Source organism: Capricornis sumatraensis, chromosome 22 (assembly GCF_032405125.1).
Source record: "Capricornis sumatraensis isolate serow.1 chromosome 22, serow.2, whole genome shotgun sequence".
NCBI classification, from domain to species: Eukaryota; Metazoa; Chordata; class Mammalia; order Artiodactyla; family Bovidae; genus Capricornis; species Capricornis sumatraensis.
In genome coordinates this window covers 36783815-36807808 of record NC_091090.1, presented here as the reverse complement: position 1 = coordinate 36807808, position 23994 = coordinate 36783815, and the positions used below count along the sequence as shown (strand labels likewise).

General features: G+C 39.6%; 1 protein-coding gene across 1 annotated transcript in view; it reads right to left on the bottom strand.

Moving 5' to 3' along the window:
- The window catches only part of DCDC2 (doublecortin domain containing 2), a 144546-nt gene that overhangs the window by 91073 nt on the left and 29479 nt on the right, over positions 1-23994 (bottom strand). Inside the window, exons 3-5 of the mRNA XM_068960481.1 lie at positions 4893-4969; positions 4632-4763; positions 1536-1682 (exon numbers count right to left, since the gene is read on the bottom strand). Coding sequence (XP_068816582.1) covers positions 1536-1682; positions 4632-4763; positions 4893-4969 — 356 coding nt within the window. The remainder of the gene's footprint in view (positions 1-1535; positions 1683-4631; positions 4764-4892; positions 4970-23994) is intronic.

The window sequence follows — 23994 nt, the reverse complement described above, 5'->3', positions numbered from 1 at the left end:
TAAAGATTCTTAATGTTTTCTTGTATAGCATTTTAGTTGATACTTACAAATAAATTTAGTACCACCTTTAACTTTTTCATACCACTTAAAATAAAATCCCTAAATTTTTTATTTGCATTTCAAATTTTTAAAAAAAGGCATCTCCCAAGCTGAGTGACAATTTTGCCAGATTGTGTTTAAAACTAAAAATGATAAAGTTTTTTTTTTTTTTATCATGTCTATCATATCTGGTAGAAGTACAGAATGGTAAAACACTGGCATTTATATTCAGGGAGTTTCTAAACCAGTCATTCTCACCAAAAAATTTAAAACCTGCTCTTTGGCCCTAAGTATTTCCCAGATGTCTTTTTATAGGAAAAGATCCAGGTCGAAACCCAGCTGAACCTCTCTGAAAATAAGAAGCCACAGAGATAAAGGCAAGCTTCGCTGACCTGCCTGAGAAAGGCCCCCGTGAGCAAGTTTTCTCGCCACCACCATGGACAAGCACAAGCTCTGACTGCGGTGCGTACTGCAACCCATAGCAGTCTAACCCGCGCTGCTTCTCAGAGCAATGCTGTGAAGTACTTGATCGCATGGATGCGTAAGGACGGTTGGCAATAAGTCTGGTAAATAGTTCTAAAGTGCTAGAAAGCAATGTGCTCTTTGCGATACTTCAAACACCACCCTTGAAATTCCATTCCACCTATTCCATACTGAGAAACCCTTGGTTAGTCTCTCCATCAAGCTACACGGGATGACAAATCAATGGAGAACACACTGGTGACATGCTGCTCTATCTCTGTCACATGTCACCCATCCGATCAGGAGCAACTACACAAAGTCAGTTTTCCAGCCAAGTAGGCATGGAAAAGCAGCGGCGATGGACCGCAGGGCACCATGAGCAAGCCCAAGGGTCCCTGCAAGCAGGGGCCGAGGCTCTTCATGCAAACGCATGCCTGGGCAGTCCACCTGCTGGGCTGAAAGAAGGCATTCTTCACAAATGTACGACATCTCATAGAGCAAAAGGGTTCTCTGTGCACTGTGTGCAATTATAAGGGTAACCCTTAAAATTTTGCCTGAAATAACTATACACCCAGCGCTCCACTTATTTGTATAAAAGAAATATCATTTCTGTATTTTACCATTATTATTTTTAAGTAGAAAATATTATTTCTTAACCACCTGTAGATATTTCTCTATGCATCAACTGAAAAATTATTCAATAAAGTTAACATTTTTAGGACTTCTAAAAGCATATGTTGTAGAGAAGCTCACTGCCCTGTACCTTTTTCACAAAAAAAAAAATCTTTATATTTATTATAAATTCATAAGTGAATGGCTAAAAAATACTATATAGTCTATCACAGATTCCTCAATATTATATTTTTATGCAATAGTTCTCAACCTCCAATCACAGCAAAATAAATAGCGATCAACATGTATTGGACATCCTTTCCTTTCTAACCGATAAACAAGATTCTAAAAATCAGCATAAGATTCAATGCTATTTCAAGTGATAACTAAACTATGAGACATGAGTGAGGATGCAAACGTACCCGTAAGACTTTCTCATCGTCGACTTGTCAAAGAGTAATTCACTGTAAGGCAACTTCTTAAACTTATCTCTGCCGACAGCCACATAAAACTGCCCGTTCTCCAGCTCTGCCCCACTCTCAACCAGTTTTCCTTCTAAAGTGTAGAGTCTGCCAAAATATGAATGCCAGCAATTCAAATGTTAACAAGCATTTCAAGAACCGCTAAAATCACAGTCAATTAAAAACTCTATTCCTAAATTGGCTCATTTGATACAATGCTAAACACTGAATTATAAATGTCTCAAAGTCTTAAGACTCAGCTAAGTACCAGTGCAGATGCAATTATGGTCTAGCTGTGCAGAAACCTGACAGTCTAACATAAGGATCCCCTATTGCTGCCATATTTAGAGCTTAGAGGGAGAGAATTAACTTGTAGAGAATGTGTGTGTGTGTGTGTGTGTGTGTGTGTGTGTGTGTGTGTGTGTGTGTGTGTGTGCATGCTCGGTCATGTCCGACTCTTTTGCAACCCCATGGACTGTAGCCTGCCAGGCTCCTCTGTCCACGAAATTCTCCAGGCAAGAATACTGGAGTGGGTTGCTGTTTCGAGAATGCCATACTTTAAATGAAGCTTGGCTTCCACTGAAGTTTGATTCTTCTCTTTATATTCTGTGAGCACTTAGAAAATTTATTTTCTTAATGCACTGTTTAAGTTATAACATCCAAGAGCAGCCATCAGACAGAATTTTACATAGAAACATACAGAACTAGGTCAGAAAACAAGAGGTGCGAGGGCAGGAGGTAAAAGAACCCATTGCCAGCATTAATGATGCAGAACTGCATAGCGTGCATGCTTCTCTTTTTTTGCCTTCCGTCATCTTCCCAGAATCAAAGGATTTCACAAGAACCTCCCTTTACTGTAAAACTGTTGCTGCAAACTACAATGTGTTACTTATTAAGAGAACAGTGATAACCTTGCTAGACGATTTAAAGTGTCCACACAGTTTGTTTAAAGAGTAAGAAAAAAACAGACGGCTTAGAAAACCATGCCACAAAGAAGACAATGCATGTTTTGTTTTTGAAGGTGATAAAGAAGAGTTAGGAACTGGAAGGATTTTAAGATGATCGTTTTAAAAGTTCTCAGACTTCTTATATCACAAAATTAAGGGTAGTGACATTTGCAAAGAAAAAAAAAAATCCATTGCTCTGTCTGTTTATTTACTGATTATGTGAAAGTCCGTATCGTATGGAGTCAAGAAGTAAAATAAAAGCAGCCACTTAACCCCCTAAAGTGTGTTAGTGTCGAGTTAGCATGAAGATGTTAAAGTAACGCACTTCTATCCCTACAAGTCTAAATACCAACACTTAACCCAGATAATCTGGCTTTCCTGCCTTGACCTAGACCAAGGCCTCTGGGCGTTATTGATGTTTTGGATCTGATAATTGTAGGAGAGGTGGGAGGCTGTCCTGGGAACTGTAGGATGTCAACAGCACCCTTGGCCTCTTCCCATGGGATGGGAGTAGTAGCCACCTCTAATCCCTATGACTCTGGACACTGCCAGCAGCCCTTACTGGTAAATCTGCCCCTGGTGGAGCACCTGTTGGAAACCAACCCCTAGATGGAGGCCTAGACCCATATGTTCTTCTTCTCTCATTTACCTTCAAAATAGGAAGATCTGAATCCATCATTAAATTTTACAGCTAGAAAAGACAGCAAAGTTGTGGATCTGGCAACAGCCAAGATTTGACTGGTTTTCTCTACAGACCGGTAAAGGACACTGAATAAATTCTAGGCTGTGAACTTAGCCTTCTTTTATGTGACTGTTGCTGACCTGCTTTCTTCCTTTGATACAAAACATGAGAATTATAAACAGGGAGTTGAACAAATTTGTGTGGGATGGTTTTGATATGTATACTGATGCCCAGGAATGGTCCAACCATAAGAATTACTCATGTTCTGTTTAGCTCAGTTGTAAGGAATCTGCCTGCAATACAAGAGACCCAAGGTTCAATTCCCAGGACAGGAAGATCCCCTGGAGAAGGAAATGGGAACCCACTCCAGTCTTTGTGGCTGGAGAATGTCATGGACAGAGGAGCCTGGTGGGCTGGTCCATAGTGTTGCAACAGTCGGACACGACTTGGCGACTAAACCACCAGCAGGTATTTTTAACCCACCATGTTCTGTTAAGGGAGGGTGGGGGTGTCCCAAGTGAGCAACATGCAAATCTCACTCATGTCTGGCATTACACTAAGAAGTAAGCTTCTCCAACATGGAACTCTGCTCAATGTTATGTGGCAGCCTGGGTGGGAGGCGAGGCTGGGGAGAACGGATACATGTGTCTATATGGCTGAGTTCCTTTGCTGTCACCTGAAACTACCACAATATTGCTCGTTGGCTCTACCCAATACAAAATTAAAAGTTAAAAAAAAAAAAGAATTAAGCCTCTCCAAGTATTCACATGTTCAGGGGACATATAACTATATTCTCATTTCTGTGTTTGTTCTTGCCTGTATTTTATTTCTATTTATCAATTTGTTCACATCAATATATGTATGAATAGGTGTATCTGGGCATGCAATTGTATTTAGATATCTTTGTGTGCTTCAGAGCATTTATTGAGTGGGTTTACATCTGTGTATGTGTCAAAAGACAAAACGATATATCTTTTTTTTTTAATCAGCATATAACTATTGAGATCTGCCTTTACTCCTGATACCAAAATAAAATCCAAAAGGATCAAAGGTTTAAACAAAAGTTAAAACTTGAAAGATGAAAACATGGGATAATTTTTTATAATCTAGGAGTGAAGAGAACCTAAGTTAATCATAGAACTTAATGATCATAATGAAAGCCTGAAAATTTGACTGCATCAAAATTTAACATAACTGCATGAGAAAAGCAACATAAAAAGTAACAAAAATATAAGCTGGAAAACAACCCTACAAGGGATGAATAATTATATGCTCATTTTACAGACAAAGAAACTGAGGCACATAGAGACAAACTAGTGACCTGAAATTCAGATCTAGGGACCAGTGTCTCCAGGGCCTCATGGGAATATCCTCAATAATTCTGAATCCCATATCCCATACACTTGCAAGAAGATTACTCTGACATACCTGTGGACAGCCCCACTCCTCAGAGTTATCTTTTCCGTGACCATCTGCAATACATGATCCCACTGATTCAAGGCTTTTCTAGGAATGAGGAGTCGAGAAGCCGGGTTTATGAGGTCTCCATTTGCAATCAAGCTGAAAAAAAGGCAAAGCCAGAGGTAAACCATTTGACACAGTTATGCCTTTAAACTACAAAAGAAGTCCCAAACCAAAAGGAAACCACCACACTAATTTTGACCCAAAACATGAAGGATTCCAACTTACAAGATGGTGCAGGGTTCCAGAAGTGGTTTTCTAAAGCGAGATGACACATTGATCCTGCTGTGGGTTACTGGTTTTACCTTTAAAAATAAAGAAATAAAAATCATTGTACTTATGTTAGTGTTTTTTTCCTATGAGGAAAAACTAGAGGTTTCCAGGAAGCTGGCTGAGAACTGCGATGCCTTTGTTAAAACCTTGCTTTCCCCCCCCCCGCCCCCCACTTGTATAAACCCTCTGTGCTTACCTTCTATCAATGGCATATAGCTTTAACAGAGCTCTCAAGAAAAATTTCCTTTAAGCCCAGGGCATATTGCTCATGATCTGTACCAAAAATTGAAACTATTGAGCTACTGTGAGCCATTTTTAAAACAGTTCCTTTCTGTCAAATAAAAGTACATAAATGTATAAAATCTTGAATGAAGTGCCCTCCCCCTCCAGCCACGACAGAGTGTTTGGTCATCTCTGCCCATCCACCCACTCCCTAGAGTGACTGGGTCCCTGCCAGGCACTTAACCTCCTCCTGTTCTCCTAAGACTGACTCCATCAACTTTTCTCAGCTTCACTTCCTCCTCTGTTCACCAGCCACACTCTAAGCAGCACGTTCCCTTCCCAATCCCCTTGCATCTGGGTAGGTCTGGTCATGTTTTGGGGCCCTTTTGTGTCCAGGGTCCAAGCTGTTGTATCGAGAACCACACGGCCCCTCAGGCACCTTCGACTAAGACAAGGCTTTGGCATTGGTCAAGCCTCTCCTCCTCCCGAATCAACTATTTCTTACATTTCACACAGTGGATTGTCCAAATCCTCACCTTTCACCCTAAATCCTAAAATCCCACTCCAGGCACATTTACTCTCAGCACATCATCTCCTTCCAAACTTCAAGAGAATAAAGCTCAACAGGCATGAGGGCTCTTAACCTCACTTCCCTCCATGCTCACTTCATCTACATCTTCACCACTTTTCTCCTTTGCTGTCTGTTTCAGAAGGATCCTGACCGCTTCACAAAGCTAAGCGGGCATGTCTTGATTTTGTCCCCTGCTGCCTGTTCCATTAAATATCTAAGGCCCTCCATCCCCATTGTCTTCAATTCGTCCCTTGACCCTGCGGCCCTTTCTCTCTTCATCATTCCTCTTCCTATTTCCTTCCACCCCATCCTCTCCTCAGTCTTCCACAATCTGGATTCCAATGAAAGATAAATCCCAACTCTTTTTTTTTTAATTAGTTGTTGTATTTATTTTTGGCTGTGCTTGGGCGTCCTTGCTTCATGCACTGGCTCTAAGGTGCGTGAACTTCAGCATTTGCAGCACACAGGCTCAGCGGTTGCAGCTCACAGGCTCTCGAGCTCGGGCTCAGCAGTTGTGGCACATGGACTTAGTTGTTCTGTGGCGTGTGGGATCTTTCCAGACCATGATTAAACCTGTGTCTCCTGCTTGAAAGGCAGATCCTCGACCACTGGACCACCAGGGAAGCCCTAAATCCCAACTCTTAAGCTTGGCCTACAAGGTCCCCCCATGACCAACACTGCTTACTTGCTTCCCTCATCTTCCGCCAAATGCTCCTTCCTCCCCAACCCCTAGCCTAGGTGTGCTCTAGGTCGAACCAGCCGAGTCCCAATCCCTTGTCCAAACACACTCTGAATCCTCTTCCACACCTCTGCTCATCTTGCCCCTGCCTAAAATGCCCTCCCCTTTCTTCCAGCTTCTGAAATTGCACTCGCTCATCAATACCCAGCTTGGTTATCACCAGTCCTTCCATGTTCATCTTTCTTTACCTTCCTGTCTCAAACTGCTACAGCTACTACAGGATTGATGATCACACTTGCTTAGAGGGCTTTTTTTTTTCTTCCTGATTTGAAAGGGAACTGATAAATGAAAATAGCCAACATTTACTGCACTATATTTAATGACAAGCCCTATACTAAGGAAATGCGTTCTATATCATTAAAACATCAAAACCATGCCCTGAACTAAGTACTTATTATTTAACCCTATTTTACAAACAAAGAAACTAGAGGTTAATCGTTCACTTTGCCTAAAGTCACACATTCTAAGGGTCAGAGTTGTCCATACCTATGAACCTCTACTTGCTTTGCACTTTGGTAGTTATTTTAGAGATAAATTAACCCTAAATAATTTATGCGACTCTCTTCTGCCAAATTATGCCATTTCGAGATGAACAAGGGGTAAAATCCTTGACTTGCCAGTGCCTAAAACAGTGCTTAGCAACTCCTGTTAGTTGCAAATAAACGTTTATTGAAATTTAACTAAAAAAAAAACTAATTTAGAATAAAAATTTTTTAATCAATCATAATAATTTTCTTTCATTTTAAACCCAGAGATTCTTGGCCCTAAGCTAACATTTACAGTGATGTTTATTTTTTTTTTAAAGTTTAACAGATAATGTATGCACCTGACCAAAATTCAAGTGGTAAAATGGAGGATACAGTAAAAAGGAGAAATATCCCCACCTCCGGTTCCCCAACCACAAAGCTGCAACTAACTTAATGATGTTCATTCAAAGACAGCCTACATCTACATATGCATATTGTTTTACATAGACATTTTATACATGTAATTTTTAAACACAGGGATCACTTGCTATGCCTATTCTTCTGCATCTTGCTTTTTTTCATTTAACAATTCACCAGGGAAACTGTTCCACATTGGTAAAAGTTGCTTCATTCTTTATAAAAGTTATGTATATCCACACTGTGAATGTACCATAATTTATTTAATCTGTCCCTCAATGACAATCCTTCCAGTTGCTTCAAAGCTTTTGCTCTCGCAGGGAATTCCCTGGTGGTCCAGTGGTTAAGTCTCCATGCTTCCACTGCAGGGGGCACAGGTTGGACCCCTGGCAGGTATCCTAAATGCCACATGGTATAGCCAAAATAGGTAATAAACTTTTGCTGTTGCAAATAATGCCAAGATAGATTTCCTCACAATATTTATTTGCATGAATATGTAAGTGTATCTGTCAGTCAGGTCAGTCACTCAGTCGTGTCTGACTCTGTGTGACCCCATGGACTGCAGCATAGCAGGCCTCCCTGTCTATCACCAACTCCCGGAGCCTGCTCAAATACATGTCCATTGAGTTAGAGATGCCATCCAACCGTCTCATCCTCTGTCGCCCCTTCTCCTCCTGCCTTCAATTCTTCCCAGCATCCAGGTCTTTTCCAATGAGTCAGTTCTTCGCATCAGGTGGCCAAAGTATCGGAGTTTCAGCTTCAGCATCAGACCTTCCAATGAATATTCAGGACTGATTTCCTTCAAGATAGACTGATTGGATCTCCTTGCAGTCCAAGGGACTCTCAAGAGTCTTCTCCAACACCACAGTTCAAAAGCATCAGTTGTTCACTGTTCAGCTTTCTTTACAGTCCAACTCTCACATCCATACATGACTACTGGAAAAACCATATCTTTGACTAGATGGACATTTGTTGGCAAAGTAATGTCTCTGCTTTTGAATATGCTGTCTAGGTTTGGTCTTAGCTCTTTTTCCAAGGAGCAAGTGTCTTTTAATTTCACGGCTGCAATCACCATCCACAATGATTTTGGAACCCAAGAAAATAAAGTCTGTCACTGTTTCCATTGTTTCTCTATCTATTTACCATGAAGTGATGGTACCAGATATCATGATCTTTATTTTTTGAATGTTGAGTTTTAAAAAGTCAGCTTTTTCACTCTCCTCTTTCATTTTCATCAAGAGGCTGGTTAGTTCCTCTTTGCTTTCTGCCATAAGGGTGGTGTCATCTGCATATCTGAGGTTATTGATATTTTTCCAAGCAATCTTGATTCCAGCTTGTGCTTCATCCATCCCGGCATTTCACATGATGTACTCTGCATATAAGTTAAATAAGCAAGGTGACAATATACAGCCTTAATGGACTCCTTTCCCATTTGAACCAGTCTGTTGTTCCATGCCCGGTTCTAACTGTTGCTTCTTGACCTGCATACAGATTTCTCAGGAGGCATCTCTTTCAGAATTTTCCAGTTTGTTGTGATCCAGACAAAGGCTTTGGCGTAGTCAATGAAGCAGATGTTTTTCTCGAATTCTTGCACTTTTTTGATGATCCAACAGATATTGACAATTTGATCTCCGGTTCCTCTGCCTTTTTTAAATCCAGCTTATACATCTGTAAGTTTTTGGTTCATGTACTGTTGAAGACTGGATTGGAGAATTTTGAGCATTACTTTACTCGTGTGTGAGGTGAGTACAACTGTGCGGATGTTTGAAAGTTCCTTGGCATTGCCTTTCTTTGGGATTGGAATGAAAACAGACCTTTTCCAGTCCTGTGGCCACTGCTGAGTTTTCAAAATTTGCTGGCATATTGAGTGCAATACTTTCACAGCATCATCCTTTATGATTTGAAATAGCTCAACTGGAACTCCATCACCTCCACTAGCTTTGTTAGTAGTGATACTTCCTAAGGCCCACTTGACTTCACATTCCAGGATGTCTGGCTCTAGGTAAATGAGCACACCACTGTGGTTATCTGGGTCATTAAAATCTTTTTTGTATAGTTCTTCTGTGTATTCTTGCCACCTCTTCTTAATATCTTCTGCTTCTGTTAGGTCCATACCATTTCTGTCCTTTATTGTGCTTATCTTTGCATGAAATGTTCCCTTGGTATCTCTAATTTTCTTGAAGAGATCTCTAGTCTTGCCCTTCCTATTGTTTGCCTCTATTTCTTTGCATTGATCGCTGAAGAAGGCTTTCTTATCTCTCCTTGCTATTCTTTGGAACTCTGCACTCACATGGACATAGCTTTCCTTTTCTCCTTTGTCTTTTGCTTCTCTTCTTTTCTCAGTTATTTCTAAGGCCTCCTGAGACAACTATTTTGCCTTTTTGCATTTCTTTTTCTTGGGGATGGTTTTGATCACTGCCTCCTGTACAATGTTACAAACTTCCATCCATAATTCTTCAGGTACTCTGTCTATCAGATCTAATCCCTTGAATCTATTTGTCACTTCCACTGTATAATCATAAGGAATTTGATTTAGGTCATACCCAAATGGTCTAGTGGTTTTCCTTACTTTCTTCTACTTAAGTCTGAATCTTGCAATGAGTTTATCTGTAGAATATACTCTTGTATCTGTAGAATACATTATTCTACAGTGTATCTACAGAATACATTATTAGAGTTGAGAAACTGCTGAAATAAAGAAGAGGCAGTTTTTTTCAGTTTAATGGAATGTACTGCAAGCTTTATTCTTGATTGATCCCAAGTCACTTGATTTATTTAGCTCATACTATAGTATAGCCTTGGAAGAAAAGCTATGACCAACATTAACAGCATATTAAAAAGCAGAGACATTACTTTGCCAACAAAGGCCCGTCTAGTCAAAGCTATGGTTTTTCCAGTAGTCATGTACGGATGTGAGGGTTGGACCATAAAGAAAGATGAACGGTGAACAACTGATGCTTCTAAACTGTGGTGCTGGAGAAGACTCTTGAGAGTCCCTTGGACTGCAAGGAGATCAAATCAGTCCATCCTAAAGGAAATCAATCCTGACATTGGAAGGACTGATGCTGAAGCTGAAACTCCAATACTTTGGCCACCTGATGCGAAGAACTGACTCATTGGAAAAGACCCTGATGCTGGGAAAGATTGAAGGCAGGAGGGGAAGGGGACGACAGAGGATGAGATGGTTGGATGGCATCACAGACTCGATGGACATGAATTGGAGAAAGCTCCAGGAGTTGGTGATGGACAGCGAAGCCTGGCATGCTTCAGTTCATGGGGAGGCAAAGAGTCGAACATACTGAGCAACTTAGCTGAACTGATAGATATGCTATTTTCCAGAAAATTTTCCAGAATTATTTAACTGCAAATGAATCTTTGCATGTGTGAAGGACAGGGCTTTCTGATTCCACATCTATGCAGTATCTTCCTCATGATACCCTGCCCATCTCTGAATACTGCCGCCCTGGCCACTGGGCTTAAAACTTCTGCCACATCCCTGGTTCTCTATTGCCCTTCCCTGCCTTTTTTGTTTTTTAAATAGCATTTACCATCATCTAACATATCATACACTTTACTTGATCTAGTTTTTAATGTATTGTCCCTACTGTTACTTCCCAGTAACTCTCAACATTAACTAGTAAGGTACTAAGCACATACTTCATACCAATTGTCATTTTCTCAAATGGTTGCTTGACCTTGATTGCTTAATACCCTGTTGGACTGTCGAATTAAAGATGAAGGTGAATGCATTACAAAAACAAATAACTTTGAAAATGCATGGTTAGTTGCCTGATACCTGCTGTTTTTATTGACTGCATGCTTCTCTATAGTTACTATACACAGAAATTCAAAAATAGATGATTTTTTGAATAATTATATAACTTTATTCTAAGTGTATATATTGTTTCTTGAATTAAATCAAACCATCTGTCTTGAATAAGCTGCTTTCCTCATTCAGTATGACAAAAATATTCCCCAAATGTTCATGATTAACCAGTGCGAATTGAAGATGAACCTTAAATATACATTTCTTTGAATCATTATATGTAATTAACTCATGTCTGTTTCCAGATATGGTAATAAAAGAATTTGAAAACACAATCCAAGCAATATATTTGAATTGAAAAAAAATATGTAAGACCATTGTATAAAACAAATAGGATTTTTGAGGGGAAAAAAGTACCATTTTTCACTAAAAATGCAATTTTTCTAATTGTCATTTTAAATAATAAATTAAATCACAAAAGAATTAAGCAAATCAACTACATATAAAAGGAACTTTCCGAGAGCTCATATCAGGAATCAAGTGTTGGTCACTTGGTGCTAATCTGTCGGACACGACTGAGCAACTTCACTCGCTTTTCACTCTCATGCATTGGAGAAGGAAATGGCAACCCACTCCGGTGTTCTTGCCTGGAGAATCCCAGGGACAGAAGAGCCTGGTAGGCTGCCATCTCTCTGGTCGCACAGAGTTGGACACGACTGAAGTGACTTAGCAGCAGCAGCAGCAGAAGAGATACTGCGGCTTAGATAGAAGAAGCGTAATAATGAATTAGAATATATTTTTTAATGTACATTTTCTTATTAGCCTGTACACTTTCCCATGCCCTTTGAAAATAATGTTTGAAAGATGAAAATAACATTAAGGATCAACACACCTGCCCCAAAGGACAGAGTACCGGTGCTCCCACTTGGACCCCCAATGGACCAGGAATGTCTTGTTGATGAGCATCCTGGCCAGTGTTAGGTGTGCAGTCTGTGACTATGGAAGCAAGTCAAATGAAACAGCATCCATGCAAAACCCAGACTTTCATTTTGGACCCAGCAGAATGCATACTCCTGGTTGGCTTTACCAGTGAGTGAGGGAACCACTACCAAGCAAACGAAGGACATGCTTATAGCGCTCCTCTCATCTTGATTCTGCACAGGGTTCAACACTGTCTTAGAAAAACCCAGTTTGAGAAGGAGCTTAGCCTGGTGAATCAGAGACAGGAGTCATTCCCTGAGTGGAAACTAGGTAGGTAGATAGATAAAGAAATAGAAAGACAGACAGACTAAATACTTGGCTAACATTTTTTTGGAAATAGTCCAAACATAAATTTGGAAATATTTCAGAGTCCAAGGTGGCAAAGCGACTTAACTTGTGTTCACTCTGCTAAAATGAAACAAGCCAGGTCTTTGGACGTAAAGCACATGTACCTTCCAATATATCACTTTCCCTCTGGTATCTTATTTAGATTGTGTTTATATCATAAGTGGCCATACCAAAGCAAAATAATAATAAGCAGGAAAAAAAAGTTATGTGAATTTGATGTCTATCATTTAATTTAGTCAAATTCCATGTGACACTTGGACCTTACTGCAGCTGGGTCAAATTCAAGTTAAAACCTGCATGACCTTAGAAATATTAATTTTTATTAAAAATAAACTCAATGAAACTAAAATTGTGGTTGTGAAAATACATACCTGGATTGATAAAATCAAGATCAACAAACTGAGGAACTGAGTAAAGGCCTGAAATTCTGAACTCCAGGACTGATTGCCAATTCAATGCCTCACACCTCATTTTCTTACTCTGTAAAAATAAGAATAATCCTGCTAAACTTGCCCAAAGGGATGCTCCATGAGCTAATTAATGAAGTGGCAATACCACTCCCTGGGGCTGTTAGGCTGAATGCTTCAGAGACTCCACCAGCCTCAAAACTCAGCACTCACCACCTCTTGAAACCCCAGGCCAAGTAAACCAATGTGAGGCTAAGGACCTGATGAAATGATGCTGTTAAAGGACACCCTCATGAAAATCTAAAGACCACTGGTCTCCGGTAAAAAAAAAACTCAATACAATTAAAAGATTGAATTTTAAACTGCTTTTTAAAACATTTACCATGTTTTTATAACCGTCCATATAAAAACTGTCCTTTTATAACTAAATCCAGAAGACTTAGGCTTTTAGGGACAAAAACATACTGAAGTTACTCATTGGCAACATACAGCTCAACCCACACAAAGAGCCTTCAACTCCATCTTCCTCCAGAGGCCACCACTGCCTTTAGACCAAGTCCATGCATCCTGGACTTGGGTATTTGAGACCGTATCTGAGCTCGCCCCTTTCACTTTCGTTTCTTCATACTCTTAACCTCATTTCTTCACACACTTCATACTCTGGCCCCACTTCTTCATAATCTAACCTCATTTCTCACTATCTTACCACCTACCCTTCACTCATCTGGATATAATTCTCTCCTCAGAAATTCCATATCATCTTGTCTGAATCTCTCAGGCATTTTCCACAGGTATAACATATTTCCCTTATATTATCAATATTTTCATGTACTGCATCTCTCTTTTATTTATTTAGTTTTAGTATAGAACTTCAACTGTAACTCAAATATCCATTCATGGTGCTGTGGACATAGAATTCACTCAGTAAATACTTTTTTAAATTGAAGTATAGTTAATTTACAGTGTTGTATTAGTTTCAAGTGTACAGCAAGGTGATTCACACACATGTATATATTCTTTTTCACATTCCTTTCCTTGATAGATTATCATAAGATACTGAGTATAGTTTACTGTGCTATACAGTAGGTCTTTGCTGTTTATCCATTTTATATATAGTAGTGCTTGTATGTTAATGTCAAACTCCTAATTTGTTTACCCTCCTTTCCTCTTTGGTAACCATAAGTTTATTTTCTACGGATGTGAGCCTACTTTTGTTTTGTGGATACGTTCATTTGTGCAATTGTTTTAGATATCACATTTAAGTGATATCATATGATATCTGTCTTTCTCTGTCAGACTTAATGATCATCACTTGTAATGATAATCTCCAGGTCCATCCATATTGTGGCAAATGGCATTATTTCATTCATTTTTGTGGCTGAGTAATAGTCCACTGTGTATGTGTGTACACGTGTGTGTGTATGTGTAGGTGTGGGAGGGGGATATCTTCAGAAAAAAATTAAACAAAATTAGGACCAATTATTTTGAGCACATACCATGCCCAGAACTGCATCAAACACTGTCCGTATTTACCTTGATTTTTCACAATATCTTTGTTAGTTATTTTCAGATAAATTTATAATTGTAAAATACATCAGAATTTATTAAGTGCTTTTATTTACAGTGATGTTTGTTCCTCAAAATAATATGAAGAGGTTAGTATTATTCCAATTATATAGAAAGGAAAAGATGACCCTATCCACCCCTCAAGGTCACACAGAAAGCAAAGCAACAGTCTCATGGGTCCACTTCTGATTTCCAGCCTAGGGTTCATTCCTACTAATGCTGCTCAAGGCAGAAATAGTAGACACATATTTGCACCCATTTAAATAAGATTTTTCTTGAATTATATACAACTAAATATCCATAAACATTTTTATATATTGGCATATCTAGACCACCCTTATTCAGTGGTTCCAGTATCTTCTCAAGATCATTCAAGTTTCTCTCCCCTTTGCTGCTACCTGTAAAATATTCCTTACATGATTATATCAGTACAATTTATGGGACTTCAATGGAATAAAAATTGAAATCTGTTAACCCTTGAAATTTTAGAAATTCCAGAAAGACAAGGCAGTGACAAAATCAGCACAGCCAATGAAATATTTTCATCAGCATTGTTGTATAATAATGAAAAATTCCAACCACTCTAACTTCAGCAACAATCTAGTTATAGGAGATGTCTCTAATTATAATGAACCAGCTGTTTAGAACATTCCCAGAAGGGTCCAATTAGTTTCTCTGAGCTGATGAAACCACTCATCTCTACCTCGGTCCTCTACAGGTCCCCATGTTGTTGTACCCAGTCCAGGGGCTGATTCCCAGAAGAAAGGTTAGGATTCATCTGTCGGGTGTGAATTATCATCTTATTCAGAGGGTCATTTTTCTGCCAATAACAGATATCTTAGCATCAGTTTGCATATTTGTCTTTTGAACTGTTCTCTAAATGAATGTCTCTCTTCACTGAAGCAGGAAAACAACTCAAATTCACAAAGAATATGACTATTCAAAACAGCAAGGTAAAAAATTTCTCTTTAGCATAAAAGTGACCACAAAGTTACAAGTCATTATATATTTGTCTAAATCTAGAGAATATGTAACACAAAGAGTGAGCCCTCATGTAAACTATGAACCGTGGATAATTATGATGTGTCAGTGTAGGTTCATCAATGGTAACAAATTTACCACTCTCGTGGATGGCATTGATAAGAGGGAGGCTATGCCCATGCACACAGAAGGTATATGGGAGATGTCTGTACTGCCCGCCCCACCCCCCGCCCAGTTTTGCTGTGAACCTAAAATTGCTTTAAAACATAATGTCTAAAATTTTTTTTAACTTTTAAAAGTGACCCAAAAGATAATATATCCATCATTAGTAATACCTTTCTTGAAAAACTCAAGTGTAACCATATATTTAAATACGTATATACTGCTAAATCTTTTTGTCTGCAAAAACAAATGACCACCAGTTTTCATCAAATTTTGAACCACCAAATTAACTTCCCAGCATATCACAAATTTTTAAACTATTGGCATTCTGGTGTAATTTTCTCTCTTCTGTGCTTTGTGGAATATTTTAAAAGGCCAGATAATCCTAAGCATTCTGAATATATACTGTTAAACCTCTCATTTACTAACTTTATTCTAAAATAATTATTTGCAATGGGAACTCTATCTTATAGCAAAACCAAATAGGACTTGAGTCATTTTTAAGGCATTCATAAGTAAGTCAGCATGGGTTTCCCTAATGCCATGCTGAAGAGAATAATATGACCCTCATAAAGTTAAAAAATAACCAATTAACTCAAGAGCACCCTTAGGAGAAATTACGGGAACCACCACTAACAAAGCATTGAAAAAAAAAATGTTTTTATCGTCAGACTTTTCTTTAATATTTCTTCTTAACTTACTATCCCTTGCTTACTATTTCACCATTGTCATTTTTGTTTGGTTTGTTTTCCCAAATGGGATTCTGGTTACCAAACCAATCCAGGCAGTGGACTGTAAAATTTCCACTAAGAATGCAAAGCAGCTGCAAGTGTATACATAACAACGCAAGATGAAAGCTAGCAATGTGGAGCATGCAGGAGCAGCCAGGTGGGCAGAGTACAACCTCCACCTGCATTTAAATAAGTCATTTAGTCCCCAGGATTCCCACTGAAGAATGTGCCAACTGTACAGGATCTACCTGCAGTCCTTCATAAGCACTGAGAGAGCTGTTAACCTACATCTTATGATGCTAGAAAGTAATTGTGTTGTGCTTAGTCGCTCAGTCGTGTCCAACTCTTTGAGACCCCATGGACTGTAGACTGCCGGGCTCCTCTGTCCATGGGGATTCTCCAGGCAAGAATACTGGAGTGGTTGCCATGCCCTTCTCTAGGGGATCTTCTCAACCCGGGGATCGAACCCAGGTCTCCTGCATTGTAGGTAGATTCTTTGCCATCTGAGCCACCAGGGAAGCCAAGAAAGTAATGAAGTGCTCAAAAAAGTGTTAACCTAGTGTTAGTTGCTCCGTCGTGTCCAACTCTGCCACCCTGTGAACTGTAGCCCACCAGGCTCCTCTGCATATGGGATTCTCTCTGTACATGGAGTGGGTAGCCACTCCCTTCTCCAGGGGATCTTCCTGATCCAGGGATGAACCCAGGTGCCCTCACTACAGGCAGATTCTTTATTGTCTGAACCATGCCACAGAGAAGCCATCTGGAAAGAGTCCCCATGGGCAAAGCAGGAATAATTTAAGTAACAAAATGAAACATGTTGGTGCTGGATTTTATCCCAGAGAATAAAATAAATATCCACAAGTCCATATTGTTATAAAGAAATAACTGAATGAATGAATGAACAAATAAATGTGAGAAAAAGGACAACTCTCCCATACACTAGAATTCCAACAAATACATGTAGAAGGCACAATGGACATAGGAAATTACCATTAGGTAAACAGCACTGTAATAATTGTTGCAGGCAGGAACTATCTGTGGATGATAAAATTTGTGGGTAAAATCCTGAATGATGAGAAAAAGTATATTTGCATAGTTCCACAGCATCTCCCCTCAAAATATTTGATAATCACAAAGGAAAAACACTAACTCTACAGTGGAGAAAGCTATTAAATTCCACCTTAACCAAGAGATCAAAATGGATATCATTAATAAGAAGACATATCAGCATTATATACTCTAAGAAAAAATATAAATTAAAAAAGGATTAATTCTCCATGATGCAATCAAGAAATTTCCCTTCCCAACTTCTTCCTAGAGCATGTACTTTAGAAAACTTGCAATTATAAGCACTTTCTCCTCTCTTTGAAAGGTATGTACAATCCTTCTGAAGATTAAGATAGGCCTTTGCCAACTTTATGACCTGATAATGTCTCTCTTAAAGACCTAGTACATAAATATCAAGAGAGATAACACCCTTCTTTCACTTTCTGTTCGGGGACAGAAGCCTAATTTCAGTGGATACGTTACTTCAAGCTGCAAGCTAGTTCCTTTCATAACGATATGAGTATTATAGCTTTTCTTCTGGATAAAGCTAACCCAGATAGTCAAATTAACCCAGATAGTCACCCCAAATACCAGATGAATTGACAATGAACAGTGTGTGACCAATGGTGCTTTCAAGTCCTCACACTTTGGACCAGTTATTATCTTGAAAACATGTATGTTACATTTCTCCAACAGTACCTTCTGATGGGATGCACTGAGCAGGACACAAGATCATTTCTTGAAATTCTTGTCAAAAAATAAATAACCTCAATCCAATCACAAGAAACCCCAAACTAAAGGGACATCCTACAAAAGAGCTGTCCGTCACAGTTGTGAAAGGGTTAGTCATTTTCGTGTCTGACTCTTTGCAACCCCGTGAACTGTATGTAGCCCACTAGGCTCCTCTGTCCACAGGATTCTCCAGGCAGAATACGGGAGTGGGTTGCCATTTCCTTAGTTGTGAAGGTCATGAAAAACTGAGGAGCCATTAGTAAATCCATTAGTAAAAACTTAGGCAATATGATAAATTAAAAGCAGTGAGGAACCCTGGATGGGATCCTGGACCTGAAAAAAAGACTTTGAGGCTAAACTCTCCTAAATTTGAATAAGATTTGTAAATTAGGTCATTGTATCAATTTTTATTTCCTGCTTTCAGTAGTGATTCTATGGCTATGGAAGACGTTAACTGAGGAAGCTGGGCAAAGTAAAGCATATAAGAAATTCTCTGTACTCTTCGGCAACCTTTATCTGAAATGATTTCAAAATAAAAAACTAAACAAGTATAATCGTAAATATCCCTTACCATAACTACCCACTCCAGTGTTCTTGCCTGGGAAATCCCATGGACAGAGGAGCCTGGCGGGCTACAGTCCATGGGGTTGCAAAAGAGGCGGACACGCCTCAGTGATTGAACAACAACTAAAGATCTGATACACAGGAGTCCTCCCTTGCCCAGTTTCGCCTCCTTCGCCCTGTTTTCTCTCAGTAACTGTGCCCAACTCTGCACTTAAAATGTAATGTACGAAAATACTTCCTGAGGTAACCAGCAACGGTTGTCACTTGTAACTAGAGTAAACTTAAGCATTTGTGTCATATGCTTACATCTGGTTTTTGGTTTCTTTTTCAAAGAAACTTGACCCTCTATTACTTTATTAAACCAAGAGACACAATTTCGAAAGAACAACAACAACAAAAGTCACCCTAAATTTGACACTAAATTAATAATTTCTTGCACCACTAAAACAGAGAAGCAAGCACAGTTATCTGTGAGATCAGTCTTGAGTTTTGTCCCTTGTTGGCAAAAAGTGGTGGAGGGAGGATCTTGTTTCACATACCAGGCCTACTAGCTCAGAACAATAAGAAACAATGGTTTGTTGTTAACCAGTGAACCTCACTTAATTGGGAAAATATTTGCAATCCCTTAGGGTAGAACTAGGTCAAAAGAACCTCACCTCCACATCAAAATTGCACCCTGCAGGAGGTCAAAGCCCATGATGTAGATAAAGAAGAATGTTCAAGGTTCAGTGAGGTTTTTTTTCTCAAAAAGCAGCAGTTCAAGACTATCGATGGTACAATGACCCTCCCCTCTGTAAGGAACCCTCCCCTCTGTGGGCTTATCTCCAGGCCCCCGCAAACCCAGACCCCTACTCCCCACCTCTCCCACCCCCTGCCACCACCCCCTTCCACCTCTGCAAAAAAATATCTTCACCGGAGAACCAAATACCTTCACTGGAGAACCAAGACAAATGACGGTGTAATTCTTTTAAGTAAAACACACAAAGAAGTAAAATCTATATTTGGCCCAGACCTTGTATTAAGACCTAAGATCTTAAAAAAAAAAAAAAACCAATAGTTTATGATTCCTTTGTGTCTCGCTTGTAAATCACTGTTAGTAAGAAAATCAAAGTCTGTCCCCTCTTTGTCCCATCTTTTTCATACTTCATTTCCTTCTCTCTCTGGACTGCTTGGATGAGGGCAACCCATTCAAGAACAATGGCATTTGGGTCATTCTGGTATCTAAACTGGGCTTCCCAGGTGGCGCTAGTGGTAAAGAACCCGCCTGCCAGTGCAGAAGACATAAGAGATATGGGTTCAATCCCCGGGTAGGGAAGACTGCCTGGAGGAGGGCATGGCAACCCACTCCAGTATTCTTGCCTGGAGAATCCCATGGACAGAGGAGCCTGGCGGGCTACAGTCCATACAGTCACAAAGAGTCGGACATGACTAAAGCAACTTAGCACACACTTAGCATGGTATCTCAACTATTTGGGCTGCAACACAATGGACAGAAGAAAGGGCTTCATATCAAAGGCAATTAAATAAGGCCAAGTTCATTCTACTTCCAATCTGACTGCTTCAGGGAAAGCTTTGGAATCAGGAGGTCCCAGAAGTGAACTGAATTAATCCAAAACCAAAATCTTCAGAGAACCCCTGTGGTTCAAACTCAAACACTCCACCTAGTAAGGGAACAAGATGTTCACTTCCTCATATACTGCCCCTTTCCTTCTCAAGTAAAGGGACTCACTCACAGGCCACCATCTTTAATTACTCCATGAACAGTTCAGGTTTTTTAAAAAGAAAATTTTAATAATAATGAAAAGGCATTTTATTTTAAATATAGCAGTGTGTACATGTCAAGCCCAAACTCCTGATCTATCCCTCCCCCGTCCCCCTCCCATCCTGGTAACCATAAGTTTGTTCTCTAAATCTGTGACTCTTTCTCTGTTTTGTAAATATGTTCATTTGCACTATTTTTTAAGATTCTGCATATAAGCTATCAATCATATGATATTTGTCTTTGTCAGACTTGATGCTTTTGAACTGTGGTGTTGGAGAAGACTCTTGAGAGTCTCTTGGACTGCAAGGGGCTCCAACCAGTTCATCCTAAAGGAGATCAGTCGTGAATATTCATAGGAAGGACTGATGTTGAAGCTGAAACTCCAATACTTTGGCCACCTGATGCAAAGAGCTGACTCATTTGAAAAGATCCTGATGCTGGGAAAGATTGAAGGCAGGAGGAGAAGGGGACAACAGAGAATGAGATGGTTGGATGACATCACCAACTCAATGGACATGAGTCTGAGTAAACTGCAGGAGTTGGTGATGGACAGGGAGGCCTGGCGTGGCGCAGTCCATGGGGTCGAAAAGAGTCGGACATGACTGAGTGACTGAACTGAACTGAACTGACTTATTTCACTTAGTATGATAATCCCTATGTTCATCTATGATGCTGCAAATAACATTATTTCATTCTTTTTAATGGTTGAGTAATAGTCTATTCTATTGCACTGGGTCAAAAAGTTTGGGTTTTTCTGTAAGATCTTGTGGAAAAATCCGAATGAGCTTTTCGGCCAGCCCAGTATCTGTGCACCACATCTTCTTTATCCATTCACCTGTCAATGGACGTTTAGGTTGCTTCCATGTCTCGGCCATTGTAAACCCAGTGGTGCCACGAACACTGGGATGCATGCATCCTTTTGAACCATGTTTTTCTCCAGATACACCCCTAAAAGTGGGATTGCTGGATCAAATGGTAGCTCTATTTTAGTTCCTTAAGGAACCTCTATACCTCTCTCCATAGTGGCTATACCAATTTGCATTCCCACCAACAGAGTAAGAGGGTTCCCTTTTCTCCACACCCTCTCCAGCACCTACAGTTTGTAGATATTTTGACAATGGCCACTCTAACTGGTGTGAGGTGATAACTCATTGTAGTTTTGATTTGTATTTCTCTAATAATTAGAAATATTGAGCATCATTTCAAATGCCTCTTGGCCATCTGTATGTCTTCTTCAAAGAAATGTCTCTTTAGGTCTTCTGCCCATTTTTTGATGGGGTCATTTGTGGTTTTATTGATATTGAGCTGCTGTTTATAAATTTTGGAGACTAATCCCTTGTCCGTAACATTGCTTGCAAATATTTTCTCCTATTCTCTTCTCTCCAAGAATAGTTTGTGCATTACAATAAATAATAAATTATAAAGTCCTTCTGATTGGAAAAGCAGCATGGAATGTAGGTCCTGACACCCTCTGGAGAAACTCTGAAAGTCTTGAAACCTCAAACCATCTACCTTGGGAGGATAACTTAGGCTTTGATCCACCTGAAAAGACAGAGGAGGCTTTGTCCTCTACCCTGAAAGACAAGATGTCCCTCACATCCTAAAGACATCACAGGGGAGTCCTGCTGTCCCCATCTCTACAAGGCAGTTATGCAAAGAATAAAGAATGAGTCAAAGATTTCAGTTACATTAGCACTTCTAGTCCAAAAGTTTTAAACACAGGTGTTCCACAAAATTTTGTTACTCCAAGGTACATTTAGCAGGTGGAGAGGATTGTTATTATCTTTTAAAATAAATGACAAAAGAAAATCCAGCACATTTTTCTCATGACATCTCTCTCTCTTCTTTGTTACCACACTCAGATCTCAGCTTACAATAGGGTTTATATTAGCATTATATCAAGGCCCTGTTTATTAAAAAAAAAAAAATACTATACATGTCAGTGGGAGATGGGCGCTTCCCTGATGGCTCAGATGGTACAGAATCTGCCTGCAATGCAGGAGACCTGGGTTCAGTTCCTGGGTCAGGAAGATCCTCTGGAGAAGGGAATGGCAACCAACGCCAGTATTCTTGCCTAGAGAATCCCACGGACAGAGGAGCCTGGCAGGCTACAGTCCATGGAGGTGCAAAGAGTCAGATACGACTCAGTGACTACACTATTAAGTGGGAGAGGAGTCACATTTATTTGACCACATCTCTGATTTATAAATAAAATTTAAAAGACTAAAAACCATGTCAGTCTCACAACCTCCCTATTCCTTTTTTCTTCTTTTTTTAAAAAGACATTTACTGGTTTTCTTTTTCTGGCAGCGCTGGGAGGCATGCGGGACCTTAGTTCCCCAACTAGGAATCGAACCCAGGCCCCCTGCATTGGGAGCACAGAGTTTTAACCACTGGACCACCAGGAAAGTCCTACCTCCCTATTCTGAATACCATAATATTTACTTGCTATTATTTCAGGTCTCCCTTTTCCACTGCTGTGGCAAAACTCAGGCCACAAAACTAATATAATTTCTCTTTATTACCATCACACATGGGACAGTGCAATTTCAATTGTTGATCAAGTTTCGTGCAAAGTTCCAAAGCCCCAAAAAAAGAAAGAAGGAAAAAAGAGAAAATTTCTGTTCTGGTCACCTGAAATAATGGATGCAGCATATGTACCTATGCATAATTGGCAATTTTGTTAGTAAGCACATGTGTACAAAACTTCCAATTCTCCCTGTTGATGGAAAAGAAAAGAGATACGGATAATCAAAGCATTCAGTAATACAAAAGTCATTTAAAACCTAAATCAGCCTTTTTTAATTTGCCAATGTATTATTTCCCCTTTTGACTGAAACTAACATCTATGAATGTTTATTTCTAGAATACATAAACCAGCAAAAAGATGTCCCCTCACCACTTCTAGGATAGTAGAAAAACCAGTCCAAATTTTAAAGTTTACTGTAGATGATCCATAACATTGAAAATTACACAGACATTAAGAGCTATTAAAAGGACTGACATATACCTTTACAAGGAGAGGAGATAAAGAAATCAGTTCAGTGGGAGAAAAACAAAAAACATGATATCAAAAAATGGTATCATTCATTATCAGTGAAAACCAAGAATGTATGCAGAACTTCTACTGACATTCTAATTTAACCCTTGCTTATTCTGGTTATAGGATTTGTTGCCCGCCGTCTCCTCAGACAGTTCACTCCATCAGTCCAGGGACTGTGTTTTTCCACATCTCTGTTTCTGCAGCACATTGCAGGCAGCAACAGCAGACATCTATGGAGCCCCCGACATGATCCTGAACAAGTCAGTCAGGGTTCCTAGACTATGAGAGCTTACGATTAACCGCATAGTATGTGTTTGATGAATTGAGCTGAACTGAATTAAAAGGAAACCCAGGTTAGAACAGGTGCTGCTGTCATCAAGAATTCAGAGTTGAGGACACTGAGGCCATATAGCAACCCAGCGAGGACTTCGAACTCTAACTCCTGAGATCTTTCTACTTTACATAATAAGCATCTTATTTTCATTTCTACTGACACTTTCTCTGTGAACCCTACACTTACTTCAAACTAATCTCTTCTAGTGTCTTCAGCA